At 47.9% G+C, this 14354-nt stretch overlaps 1 protein-coding gene across 1 annotated transcript in view; it reads right to left on the minus strand.

The window, feature by feature from the left end:
- Positions 1-217: 217 nt before the first annotated feature.
- Positions 218-14354, minus strand: part of enox1 (ecto-NOX disulfide-thiol exchanger 1) — an 81662-nt gene continuing 67525 nt past the window's right edge. Inside the window, exons 13-18 of the mRNA XM_056437456.1 lie at positions 14168-14354; positions 4130-4237; positions 3484-3528; positions 2731-2833; positions 1941-2026; positions 218-561 (exon numbers count right to left, since the gene is read on the minus strand). The exon at positions 14168-14354 is cut by the window's right edge and continues 16 nt beyond it. Of these exons, the coding sequence (XP_056293431.1) occupies positions 430-561; positions 1941-2026; positions 2731-2833; positions 3484-3528; positions 4130-4237; positions 14168-14354 (661 nt within the window). The 3' untranslated portion in view covers positions 218-429. The remainder of the gene's footprint in view (positions 562-1940; positions 2027-2730; positions 2834-3483; positions 3529-4129; positions 4238-14167) is intronic.

Consider the following 14354-nt stretch of genomic DNA (forward strand, 5'->3'; position numbering starts at 1 on the left):
CAAAAGGACCAGGATACAGGTGTCCCTGAGATGTGACATCAGAGGACCAGGATCCAGATGTCACCGAGACCAGACACCAGAGGACCATGATCCAGGTGTCCCCAGACAGCAGAGGACCATGATCCAGGTGTCCCCAGACACCAGAGGACCATGATCCAGGTGTCACCAGACACCAGAGGACCATGATCCAGGTGTCACCAGACACCAGAGGACCATGATCCAGGTGTCCCCAGACACCAGAGGACCATGATCCAGGTGTCACCAGACACCAGAGGACCATGATCCAGGTGTCCCCAGACACCAGAGGACCATGATCCAGGTGTCCCCAGACACCAGAGGACCATGAGCCAGGTGTCCCTAAGACGAGACATCCAAGGACCAGGATCCAGGTGTACTCGAGATGAAACACCAGAGGACTAAGATCCATGATCACGTTGAGCCAAGAGTGTCAAAGCCGCAGAACTTCCATCGTTTCTCTAAAGTCGCTCCGACGCCACTCAGCTCCTGTCTGAACATGTTGGGGAGACGGACCATGAGACCCTGAAGGTCCACTGGAGACACCTGGAAGAGGGGGAGGGAGAGAGAGAGAGAGAGAGAGGGGAGAGGATTATATATATTAATACAAATATATATATTAGTGCTGTGAAAAATAACGCGTTAACTCAGTTAATTCAATTACAGGTTTAACTAGTTTTTTTTTTAACGCATTTAACGCATGCGCAGAATGAGCTTCCAATCCGTCTGTTGTTGGTCGTCGGGACGAAAAAAAAGTCACTTGCAAAATGAGCTTCCAATCCACCACTTCAATCTGAACTCTGTCCGCTCTCATGCAGACGGTCTGTTCATCGGTAATGATCCTTCCGCAGGTTCACCTCCGGAAACCTTGTGACGACTTTTACTTCCTGTAGATCAGGGTCTCAACACGTCGATCGCGACCTGCCAGTCGATCGCGGCGTAGTGTCGGTAGATCGCATGACATTAAAGAGATTGGCCCGCCCCTGACATGTTCTCTAGAGCACGTCTTTGTTCTTTTATTAAACTAAACGTCTGTTGTTGATCGTATCTCCACAGCAGCATGTCATTTCTGTCTCTTCGCGTTGCGTTAACACTTATCGATCTCCGTCTCGCGCCACAGAGCTCCGTGCGCGCGCATCGGGACCGAGCAAAAAAAGTCACTTGTCAATCTGTCCACCTGTCCGGGCCGGTGAGGTTTCAGCTTTGCAGCGGTGTCCCCGCCATCCCTTTCATCACGGCCCAGTTCATGAAGAAAACCCACACAGTCAGTTTGCCTCAGCAGCTGCTAGAGGAAGACTAGAGGCCTTTAGATTGTGTCATGGTGGAGTTAATGGTTGACAAACAAGAGAAACATGTTCTGTTTAACCCTCCTGTTACCTTTACATTTACTAACATATTTTACCCTCGGGTTCAATTTGACCCCAGCAATTAAAACCTCCAGAAAATTATTAGAATTAATATTGCTTCCCAAGTTTAAGTGTGAGGTACTTTATGTTTATTTGTTGACAACCTAAATAGCCCTTTAAATAAATAAAAAAGTTGATATTTCTTATATGTTTGACACAGTGAAAAACAGCCTGGGGTCAAATTGACCCCAAAGAACACCGACATTAAACATTGAATGGGGTCAAATTGACCGAAAGGTAACAGGAGGGTTAAACATTCTGTTTAGGATGAAGATGTATTAATGTTCCATATGGAAGAAAACTGCTAAATAACTGCTGAGTTGCAGCACCATTGTATAGAAGAATGTATAAATGTATATATCCGTCTTTTGTCATAAATCTCTATGTTCTCACAAAATATACCGAGAATATCGGTAATATGTGATTAATCATGATTAATCCACAAAAACCTGTGATTAACCCGATTAAAAATTGTAATCGTTTCACAGCCCTAATATATATATGTATAGTCCCTCTCACCTTGGAGTCCAGTCTCTGGATGTAGGACCACAGATATTCCAGGTTGGCTCCAAACGGATGAACATGGAGGAAGGTGGAGATGATGCCTGGAGAGAGGAAGACACCGTATCTCACTGTGGATACTGGTACCACTGAGTACTACTGAGTACTACTGAGTACTACTGAGTACTACTGAGTACTACTAATTGTGAGTCAGTGATGTCATGACACAGATCCACGAGATGAATGAAGAGGGAGGAGCTTCAGAGCTTCTTCTTCTTCACCCTGAATATGAACTCCCGTGTCTCTAAACGTCTCCTGCAGAATAAAAGCTGCAGCAGGAGGAGGAAGACGAAGCACCGGCCTTCCTCTCTCCTTCATGTCTGGGTTTTCTGGCTCGGCTAAGAGAGATAAATGAGCTGCTGCTGCTCGGCTGCTGTGGAGGATTTATAGGAAGGAGACGCAGGATAGCCATCAGAGAGGAGCAGGAGGAGGAGGAGGAGGAGTTTGTGTTGCTGTCTGACTCTCGGGTCCAAAGCCCTGCGACCCCCCGACACCTGACACACAGTCCCAGTCTGAGTTATGATCCCAGTGGGGCAGCGAACTGGGAGAGACAACAGGAAGTGAACCAACACATTGTGACGTCTGTTATGGTCGTGATGAAATATAACAGTTCAGACCAGGAGACACACCTCCGGTTCTTTAAAGCGTGTTGAAGCTGTATTCTCTCTCCTGACCACCAGGGGGCGACTCCTCTGGTTGTATAGAAGTCTATGCTTCATGTGTTAAAGCTAAAGTTAGAGATATTTACCCAGCAGCAGAGCCTCCTTCTCTGAGGCCACGCCTCCTCTCGTGATGACCTCACTCCTTCTCTCTCTGCTGAGGAACGGCGAGGGAACGCAGCCGTTCACCGCCTACACAACCAGACACACACGTGTGTAACACACATGAGCAGCGGTACACCTCAGAAGACACACACAGCACTTCCTGTACACACTGAGTACCTGCTGAGCACTTAAATACACAAACGTCTCCGGGATAACATCGTAGAAGCTTTTATGTAACCGAGCCTCTCAGTTCAGCAGGTCTGAGGTCAGGAGTTCATGTGTGACTGTGTGTGTGTGAGTGTGTGTGTGTGTGAGTGTGTGAGTGATTGTGTGTGTGTGTTTGACCTGAAAATCTCTTTCTCCCACTGATGTTCTTCTATATTCTATGTTCTATAAATACATGTGTACACATATAGAATACAGAAGGACGTTAGTGGGAGAAGGAGATTTACAGGCCACTCATAAATATACACGAAATAAATATACACTAAATAAATATACACGAAATAAATATACAATAAATAAATATATAATAAATAAATATACAATCAATAAATATACAATCAATAAATATACAATCAATAAATATATAATAAATAAATATACACTAAATAAATATACAATAAATAAATATATATAAATAAATATACAATAAATAAATATATAAATATCACAGCGTGTTTTATGAATAACTCGTCATGAGGACATGACCATGAATCTTCCTCTGGCTTGTTTACCGTTGCATGGTCTCCGTTGGTTCCATTGGTTCCGTTGCCGAGCAGCTGGACACACAGACGGGAGGACAGTCGGTCAGACGGAAGAACAACAGACAGGAGAACAACAGACAGGAGAACCATAGACAGGAGAACAGCTTGTTTCTCTCAATAAGACCTGCGAGTGCGTCCGTGTGCAGGAACACATGAATTATTAAGATGACATCACCACATACATGATGCATGATGCTTGATGCGCGCCGTGTCGGCCGACGCCTCCGACACGCGTGTGCCTCTGCATGGATGGAGGAAGTCAGGGGTTTGAGCTCTTGTTTGTTTAAACAGCGACAGCAGCACTCTGCTGTTGCCGGGCGGTTCTCCTCTACGCCGACGACGCTCCGCCCTCCGTCTAGATAATCTCATGTTGGAAATGATTCAGTTTTCTCGTGTTTTCTCTTGTGATTTAACGGTTCCGTGTTCAACGTACATCCAGTGACCAGTTTATTAGGTACAGTTAGCTATAATGTTTATTATGTTACCCCTGAAGCCCACAGGGGGGTGAAGTACAGATAACTTAAGTAGAAATACACAGTAGAAGTAATTTGATTACTTTAACAGAGGGACTCAGGAATCTGGGTCAAAGCCTTCAGACCTCGTTCTGTGGACTCACCTGGTTTCTAAGGGAGGCCACGCCCCCCTCCAGGTAGCGGTGCTCCCCTCTGGCCTCCTCTAGCTCCGCCTCCTTACTCCTTAGCTGCTCCTGTAGACTCAGGAGTTGCTGGATGACAAACGTAGAATCTCTAAGCACCAAGTAGTTCAGAGAAGGTCAGCTGATCTCTGTCAACATTTATCATATTATATATATATTTTTATATATACTGTATATATGTACATATTATATACATATATTAGTATTATATATATGTGAATATTAATATATATATACATATTATATATATATATTTATATATACTGTATATATGTACATATGATATACATATATTAGTATTATATATATGTGAATATTAATATATATATACATATTATATATATTAGATACATATTATATATATGTGAATATTAATATATAATATATCAATATGATATATGTGAATGTTAATGTATGCATATCATGTATGTGAATATTAATATATATAATATAAAAATTATATATACAGACATATTATATTAATTATATATATATATATAAATATTGACAAATTAACAGAAGTAAATGGGAATAATTTTACTCATTTTATGGGCATTTTGTTTGAATGGATTAACGAACTTCTGGGAAGTTAAACTCAGGAATTTGTAAATAAATAAAATAAAATAAAAAAGAGAAGATTAATATTTTAATCAATGTTCACAGAATAATTTCGATTTAAATTGTAATAAAGTTAATATTAAATAGCGAGAACAGAAACGTCTTCGGTTGACAAACGAGAAGCGACAAGAATGCAACACGTGTGTCTGTGTCTGTGTGTGTATGTCTGTGTGTGTCTTTGTGTGTGTCTGTGTCATCATCATCACACAGGGTGGCTGTGAAGCGTCTAGTGCAGTAGTGCAGAAGTGCTTGTAGTTAGTGCATGTTGCATGCTGCATGCTGCATGTTGCATGCTGCCCTCTGCTTGCAACTCTCTGCTTTCAGCTACCGCCGCTGGCTAGCTCCCTTATAGGGGGTGAAAAGAGGAGCCGAGAGCGTAAGTCTCCTCTGCCAGTCCAGAGCCTCTCCACCACCAAGACTCCTGCAGTGCCTCCTCGTGGCCACACATGGGAACTGGGTACCCCGCGGTCCCAGGCTAAACTGCAGGGGATCTGGGAGCAGCAGTGGGCCCCAGAGATGCGGTGTGCAGACCCACCACAAGGTGGACATGCCCTGGCACCCATCAACCACCGCCCAGCTATGGGCAACTAGCCCCATTACCTTGTGGGTTAGCCTCTTGAGGCAGGGCTAAGGGAGCAGACCCCGACAGAAAAGCAATGCGCTGGCGGTGCGCAATAGGCGGGCCTAAACAGAGCCAGGACCCGGCAGCCTCCTGCAGCCAGGATGGGGAACTGGTCGTCCTGGGCTCACCCATGCCACCAGATGTACCTCACCATGGCGAAGATAGTGCTACTGGGGATAGCGCGCCTCCAACGGCACTCTAAATAATCTCTTTGCGCAGGTATCCACCTCTGACCACGGTGAATACTCTGGATCCACATCTGGTTGAAGACTGGCGGCATTGGGGCAGGTTTGAATAGACTGGGAGCTTCTAGTCAGAGCCCTGCAGGGTATTGGTCGCTATCAGCTGGGACTGAGTGGCAGCTGATCTCGGCAGCACCCTGTGTGACTGAGCAGCCCCTATTTAGGGACCACACTGCTCACCTCAATCCGAGGAGGGGCCTAGAAAAGGTGGCCTAAAAAATGCCCACTCAACTCGCACCTGGACAGGCTACCGCACCTGTCGGGTCATTCCACTTCTGCGGTCGAAACAGAAGAAAAAAAAACCAAAACCTAAAACTGGCAACATGGAACGTAAGAACTCTCCTGGACTCCTATGACAGAACCGAAAGACCTCACAGAAGAACAGCACTGATTGCGGCCGAGCTGAGGCGTTACAGCATCGACATCGCCGCTCCTTGATGAAGGGTCGCTGAGAGAGGAAGGGTCCGGTTACACCTTCTTCTGGAAAGGCTATCCCCCAGGTGGACAACATCTGCACGGTGTGGGACTGGCCATCAAGAACACACTGCTACCAAGACTCACTGAAACACCTGTGGGCATCAGTGAAGGACTGGTGACCCTCCGTATCCCCCTGGAGAAGAACCGCTTTGCTACACTTCTTAGTGTGTATGCGCCAACACTGCCATCCGACACTGAGGTTAAAGACTCATTCTATCAGTCACTGGATGAGGCTCTCCAACGGATCCCCAAGATCCTTGGGGACTTCAATGCTCGTGTGGGGCAGAGTGACAGGATATGGAAAGGAGTGCTTGGCAGGCATGGTATTGGTCAGGCCAACTCAAATGGCATGAGATTACTTACTCTCTGCTCTGAGCACAACCTGACCATAACCAACACCATCTTCCAGCAAAAGACCAAATATAAAACATCATGGATGCACCCACGCTCTAAACATTGGCACCTGATTGACTATGTCATCGTGAGACGTTGTGACATCAAAGACGTTCTCATATGCCGGGCCATGAGGTGCAGAATGCTGGACAGACCACCGGATGATCGTGGCCAAAGTCCACATGAGCGTACGCCCCCCCATGCGGAAACGTGGGGTCAGTGGGAGACGCTTAGACTGTGCCCGTCTGAAAGATACCAGCACAAGAAATGAGTTTCGATGCTCCCTGGCTGAAAAACTTGAAGAGCTTGAACTCACCTTGAGAGGAGGGAATGACAGACCAGCAGTGGACCGCTATCAGCTCAGCCCTTCATGAAGCAGCAGCCCACACAATCGGCTATAAGACCAAAAACCACCAGGACTGGTTTGACAATAACTCAGACACCATCCGTAACTCACTGAACGTCATGCACAAAGCACACCAGGCAACCCTGGAAAACCCCTCATTGAGCACCGCCAGACAGACATGGCAGAGGGCGAGGCGTGAAGTGCAAAAGACCCTACGGACAATGCACAACAAGTGGTGGACAGAGAAGGCACAGGAAATCCAATCTTTCGCTGATAGAAATGATTTGCATAACGTTTACAATGCAGTCAAATCTATCTACGGCCCAACAAACCACTGCATCACTCCTGTTAAAACCGCAGATGGGCTCAGAGTCCTAAAAGACCAGAGCAGTATCCTGGAGAGGTGGGCGGAACATTTTAATACCCTGCTTCATCAGGCCTCTGAAGCAGACCGCACCATCCTGGATCAACTGCCTGAACTTCCACCGATTGACAACCTTAACCAACCCCCGACCTTCCTGGAGGTCCTGTCAGCCGTCCGCTCTCTGAAGAACAACAAGTCTCCTGGCATGGACAATATCCCTGCGGAGCTGCTTCAACAGGGTGGTTACCTCTGGACAAGAGCGCTACATCAACACATCACTAAAGTATGGGCTGATGAAAACATCCCACAGCAATGGAGAGATGACACAATTGTCACCATATATAAGAACAAAGGTGACAAGACCATCTGTGGCAACCACAGGGGTATAGCACTCCTTGCTGTTGCTGGTAAGGTCCTGGCCAAGGTGCTGCTGCAGAGGCTCCTCCACATCACAGAGGCTCCCAGAATCACAGTGTGGCTTTAGGAAGAACAGGAGTCCAGTCGACATGGTCTTCACAGCCCGGCAGCTTCAGGAAAAGTGCAGGGAGCAACATCAAGACCTGTTTATGGCTTTTGTCGACCTCTCCAAAGCCTTCGACACTGTGCAGAGAGACCTACTGTGGGACATCCTGCTCCGGTTTGGATGCCCTAACAAGTTTGTCAAAATCCTCCGACAGTTTCATGATGGTATGAATGCTCGGGTGACAAGAGGAGGACAAGAGTCTGCCTCCTTCCCTGTGTGCACAGGGGTCAGGCAGGGTGTGTCCTAGCACCAGCTCTTTAACATCTTCCTCCTCTGCGTCACCCAGCTGCTCCATAAGGACATTGAGGACAACAGCGGGGTGACAGTCGTCTATCGGCTCGATGGCAACCTCTTTAACATCAGGAGGCTGCAGGCCACCACCAAGCTGCACAGAGTGAGGGTCCTTGAGCTGCAGCATGCAGATGACTGAGCTCTGGTGGCTCCACAGACCTCCTGTCCTGGAGCAGCTGTGAAGGCTTCCAGCAGGATGACCACCAACATCACCAAAACAGAGGTCGTCTGTCAGTGGAGCACCAACATCCCACCCACGCCACCCATCTTCAGCATCAATGATAAGCATCTGTCTGTAGTACCATCATTTAAATACCTCGGGAGTCTCCTCTGAGGACAATGACATCGACAATGAGGTCCAGAACAGAATCAAACAAGCACCAGCTGCCTTTGGGAGGCGCCGGTCTTTCAAAACAAGAACTTATATCTCCAGACAAACATCTCTGTGTCTCAATCAGAATCAGAATCAGAAACAGGTTTATTGCCAAAGAATGTTTTCACAAACAAACGAGGAACTTTTTTTGGCGGAAGGTGCAAGATTCGCGCACCAAGACACCGAGGCGCCGTCTGCGGCGCCATCTTGGAAAGGGTGGATGAAAGATTACAGCATAACATGAGGGAAGAGAGGCGAGAAAAAGAAAAAGCCACCCCCCGACTATGCCCCTAGAGGGGTACAGTGTGGGAGCAGGAGAAACAAAAAACACCATTGCACATAAGCACATACATCTTAGACATGACTTGCAACGAGTAGGAAGGGGGGAGGGGAGGTAATCCAAAGACTGGGCGATAGCCCCGCCATTGGGGGCAGAAGGTAACCAGCACCGACAAGCAGCCAGCCCGGTCCTTCGCCGTCACGGCGCGACGCAGACCCCGTCCTGTCACCCTGGGGGGGCAAAGCAGGCGAAGGCGTGGGATGGGGGGGGGGGGGGTAGTGAGTGCATTTCAGTGTATTGGTTGTGTGTGAGTGGCCTGATGTATCGTCCTCCCCCAGTCCACAACAGACAAAGTTCCCAGACCGCAAGATGGTCGTTGCCATGGAGATGGCCTTGAAGGGTCCTGGGGAGAAAACAACCACAGGTGTCTGTGGATAGGGGGAAGGGAATGAGAGAGAGTCTCGCTTCAGTGATCTTCGGGGGAGTTGTTGTTCCAGTCACGGCCTTGGCCAAGGCCCGTCCTGGTAGAGGGAGCCGAAAGCAGATAAGATTGGGATTGTTTGGTCTTCCAGTAGCTGCATTTTCAATTTTGCGCACCTACTATTCCTCCATTTTCCTCCCGTTTGCCAATAGGATTTCAAATCGATCCAATTTCATTTGCAGAGCCATCAGCTTCTCCACGATGTTGTCATTCTGACGGTTTAATGCCACAGTCTGAGTGCCAACAACTCTGCCCAACGCGTCAATCATGTCGGGCAGCCTTAGGGGGCTTTTAACGGCTGTCACCATTTCCTTAATTTTCCGATAAGCCAGGGCAGCGCCAAATCCAAACAGCAGAAATCCTGTAATCAAAGTTCCGAATAGGTAGATGTCTTCTACGTCCTCCACGGAAAGGGCTGCTAGGCACAAGACACGCCACTTCCCCCACGCGTCCATCGTGTAACCAGCAACCCACGTCCCGGCAGGACAGGCAGGTTCCCCCGAACCCGAGCTTCTCGTCGAGAAGATGGTGTCAATTGCGTTTAGGGACCAGTTGATCACGTCCATGGTTTTTAGTTCGAAGAGCGATGCGGAGAGAGTCTCTCAAGTATAGAGACAGACAAGACATGACGAGAGAAGCCAAGCAGGGAGGGGAAGGTCATGGGGAGGAGAGGGAGAGAAAAATGCGACCGCCTTCGGAGAGAGCCAAATCCAATGCAGTTTGCATCACCACCTCCTCTCCAGCTGTGAAGCCTGGGTCACCTCCAAGATTCAAGATTCAAGATGTTTTATTTGTCACATACACACACAGGGTGTGCAGTGAAATGAAAGTGGCAATGCTCAGCAGGAATGTGCAAGGGCAACAAGTACACACTATTTACAAATAAAAAACAACACAATATTTACAGTAAGTGTGTGTGTGTGTGTGTGTGTGTGTGTGCCTAAGAGGGGCAGTTGTGTGGGTCTATGTGGGGGTCCTGGTGAGGTCGGAGTTCACAATCCTGATGGCCTGAGGAAAGAAACTCCGTCTCAGTCTCTCTGTTCTTGCAGCGTGACTACGGAGGCGCCTGCCTGACCGCAGCAGCCATGGGAAGGCCCTGGAGCATGGGAAGGCCCTGGAGCATCTTCACATCCGCTGTCTCCAGCGAATGCTAGGAATCACTTGGCCTGACCGAGGGCCACGCCCAGATCCTCAGGAGAGCAGGCTGTAGGAGCATGGAGGCCTCCATCACCACTACCAGACCCTCAGGAGAGCAGGAGCATGGAGGCCACCATCACCACTACCAGATCCTCAGGAGAGCAGGCTGTAGGAGCATGGAGGCCACCATCACCACGACCAGATCCTCAGGAGAGCAGGAGCATGGAGGCCACCATCACCACTACCAGATCCTCAGGAGAACAGGCTGTAGGAGCATGGAGGCCTCCATCACCACGACCAGATCCTCAGGAGAGCAGGAGCATGGAGGCCACCATCACCACTACCAGATCCTCAGGAGAGCAGGAGCATGGAGGCCACCATCACCACGACCAGATCCTCAGGAGAACAGGCTGTAGGAGCATGGAGGCCACCATCACCACGACCAGATCCTCAGGAGAACAGGCTGTAGGAGCATGGAGGCCACCATCACCACTACCAGATCCTCAGGAGAACAGGCTGTAGGAGCATGGAGGCCACCATCACCACGACCAGATCCTCAGGAGAACAGGCTGTAGGAGCATGGAGGCCACCATCACCACGACCAGATCCTCAGGAGAACAGGCTGTAGGAGCATGGAGGCCACCATCACCACGACCAGATCCTCAGGAGAACAGGCTGTAGGAGCATGGAGGCCACCATCACCACGACCAGATCCTCAGGAGAGCAGGCTGCAGGAGCATGGAGGCCTCCATCACCACGACCAGATCCTCAGGAGAGCAGGAGCATGGAGGCCACCATCACCACTACCAGATCCTCAGGAGAGCAGGAGCATGGAGGCCACCATCACCACTACCAGATCCTCAGGAGAGCAGGCTGTAGGAGCATGGAGGCCACCATCACCACGACCAGATCCTCAGGAGAGCAGGAGCATGGAGGCCACCATCACCACTATCAGATCCTCAGGAGAGCAGGAGCATGGAGGCCTCCATCACCACTACCAGATCCTCAGGAGAGCAGGCTGTAGGAGCATGGAGGCCACCATCACCACGACCAGATCCTCAGGAGAGCAGGAGCATGGAGGCCACCATCACCACTACCAGATCCTCAGGAGAGCAGGCTGTAGGAGCATGGAGGCCACCATCACCACTACCAGATCCTCAGGAGAGCAGGAGCATGGAGGCCACCATCACCACTACCAGATCCTCAGGAGAGCAGGAGCATGGAGGCCACCATCACCACTACCAGATCCTCAGGAGAGCAGGCTGTAGGAGCATGGAGGCCACCATCACCACTACCAGATCCTCAGGAGAGCAGGCTGCAGGAGCATGGAGGCCACCATCACCACAACCAGATCCTCAGGAGAGCAGGCTGTAGGAGCATGGAGGCCACCATCACCACTATCAGATCCTCAGGAGAGCAGGAGCATGGAGGCCACCATCACCACTACCAGATCCTCAGGAGAGCAGGAGCATGGAGGCCACCATCACCACTACCAGATCCTCAGGAGAGCAGGAGCATGGAGGCCACCATCACCACTACCAGCTACGATGGCTGGGGCACGTTATAAGGATGCCCCTCAACCGGCTGCCTCACTAAGTGCTGTGTGGCCAGCTCGCCCGAGGCCAGCGCTCTGCTGGAGGCAGAAGAAGCTATAAAGACCAGATAAAAACAGCGCTAAAGAAATGTAAAATCAGACCAGGGGACCTGGAGGCTGCTGAGCGTAACACCTGGCGTCAGCTGTGCCAAGACGGGACCACAGCACTGGAGGAGGCCAGGAGGCAGGAAAGAAGGCATACAAGAAAAACAACCAAGGTTGCCAGGACAACCACTACGACATACACATGTTCCACCTGGGACCAGACCTGAGGGTCCGGAGAGGACGACACGGCCACCAGAGACTCACCGCTGAAAGTCAGAAGTGGACGTCATCATCGGCCTCGATGGACAACTACAAGCAACAAGCAAGTGTGTCTGTGTGTGTGTGTGTCTGTGTGTGTCTGTGTCTTTGTGTGTGTGTGTCTGTGTGTGTGTCTATGTGTCTATGTGTGTGTCTGTGTGTGTATGTCTTTGTGTGTGTCTATGTGTGTGTCTGTGTGTGTGTATGTCTTTGTGTGTCTGTGTGTGTCTATGTGTGTGTGTGTCTATGTGTGTGTCTGTGTGTGTATGTCTTTGTGTGTCTGTGTGTGTGTCTATGTGTGTGTGTGTCTATGTGTTTGTCTGTGTGTGTGTATGTCTTTGTGTGTGTCTATGTGTGTGTCTGTGTCTTTGTGTGTGTCTGTGTGTGTGTCTATGTGTGTGTGTGTGTGTCTGGTTCTCTCTGTGCTGTCACTTCAGATCCAGAGCGACAGGAAGTCCCATCAGATGAACTCTCTGTGTTGAAACCAGTGGAGCAAAGCATTGTGGGAAAGAAATGCTGCTTAGTTTTATATATATATATAATGTGTGTATATAAGATATATATATTATGTATTTTTATATACTGTATATGTATTATATATATTTTATATATATAATACACACATATATCTATGTGTGTTTATGTTCTTAATACATATATATGTATTATATATATATATAATGTGTGTATATAAGATATATATATAATGTATTTTTATATACTGTATATGTATTATATATATTTTATATATATAATACACACATATATATATGTGTGTTTATGTTCTTAATACATATACAGGACTGTCTCAGAAAATTAGAATATTGTGATAAAGTTCTTTATTTTCTGTAATGCAATTAAAAAAACAAAAATGTCATGCATTCTGGATTCATTACAAATCAACTGAAATATTGCAAGCCTTTTATTCTTTTAATATTGCTGATTATGGCTTACAGCTTAAGAAAACTCTAAAATCCTATCTCATAAAATTTTAATATTTTCTCAGACCAAGTAAAAAAAAAGATTTATAACAGCTGAGTGTTTGTCAAGGCTCAGGAAACCCTTGCAGGTGTTTCGAGTTAATTAGACAATTCAAGTGATTTGTTTAATACCCTACTACAGGGGTGCGCGCGCGAGCTGTCTCTAGGGGGTGCGCGAGAGGAAAAATGTAATGGCGGTCTAATGGTGTAATAATTAATATTAAACATTCTCAGGGCTCTCAAGTGTCACGCATTGAGCGTGAGACTCAGTGGCGTCCCTAGGCTAAAAAATTAGCCCCGAATGTTAATTTAAAATAAAAAAGATTTGGCACACAAGTGGTTAACACCTCCAGGTCGCACGTGACGTCATTCACCCAAAGCAGCGGAGTCAGACTGGCAGCAGGCGCATGTAACAGCAAGCTGCTGTCTGAGAGTGTTTCTATGTCTACAAATTTCGCTGCTTCACTCCTCTGGGCTAAACCCAGCGCCGCCGCTCCCATAACGCGCATCGCTCTGCCGTGTTACGCGCTGACACATCCGCGCACACAGGTGAGCACACTCTCACTAGCACCCCCCCCCCCCCCCCTCGGAGCGGAAAAAAAGAAAAAGTGTGGGGGATTGGGGGTGCGTGAACCCGGTCGGGATGTAGAAGGGGGTGCGTGGCCTAAAAAGTTTGGGAACCCCTGCCCTACTAGTATACTTTTTCATGATATTCTAATATTTAGAGATAGGATATTTGAGTTTTCCTAAGCTGTAAGCCATAATCAGCAATATTAAAAGAATAAAAGGCTTGCAATATTTCAGTTGATTTGTAATGAATCCAGAATGTATGACATTTTTGTTTTTTTAATTGCATTACAGAAAATAAAGAACTTCATCACAATATTCTAATTTTCTGAGACAGTCCTGTATATGTATATATATATATATATATATATATATATTAAGGTCCTGACAGATACATAAACATCTGACCTGCTGCATGTTGGCCATGTTATTCTGCAGCAGCTGAATCTGAACCTCAGAGCTCTGAATCCCTGGAGGATCTTCATCATATCTTCCTCCTCCTCCTCTCTGCTCCATCCTCAGCAGCTCCACCTCGTTCCTGTACGCCTCCAGCTGCCAACGCAGGGAGTCGTTCTCCTCCTTCAGAGACGCCTGG

Source organism: Pseudoliparis swirei, chromosome 2 (genome assembly GCF_029220125.1).
Source record: "Pseudoliparis swirei isolate HS2019 ecotype Mariana Trench chromosome 2, NWPU_hadal_v1, whole genome shotgun sequence".
NCBI classification, from domain to species: Eukaryota; Metazoa; Chordata; class Actinopteri; order Perciformes; family Liparidae; genus Pseudoliparis; species Pseudoliparis swirei.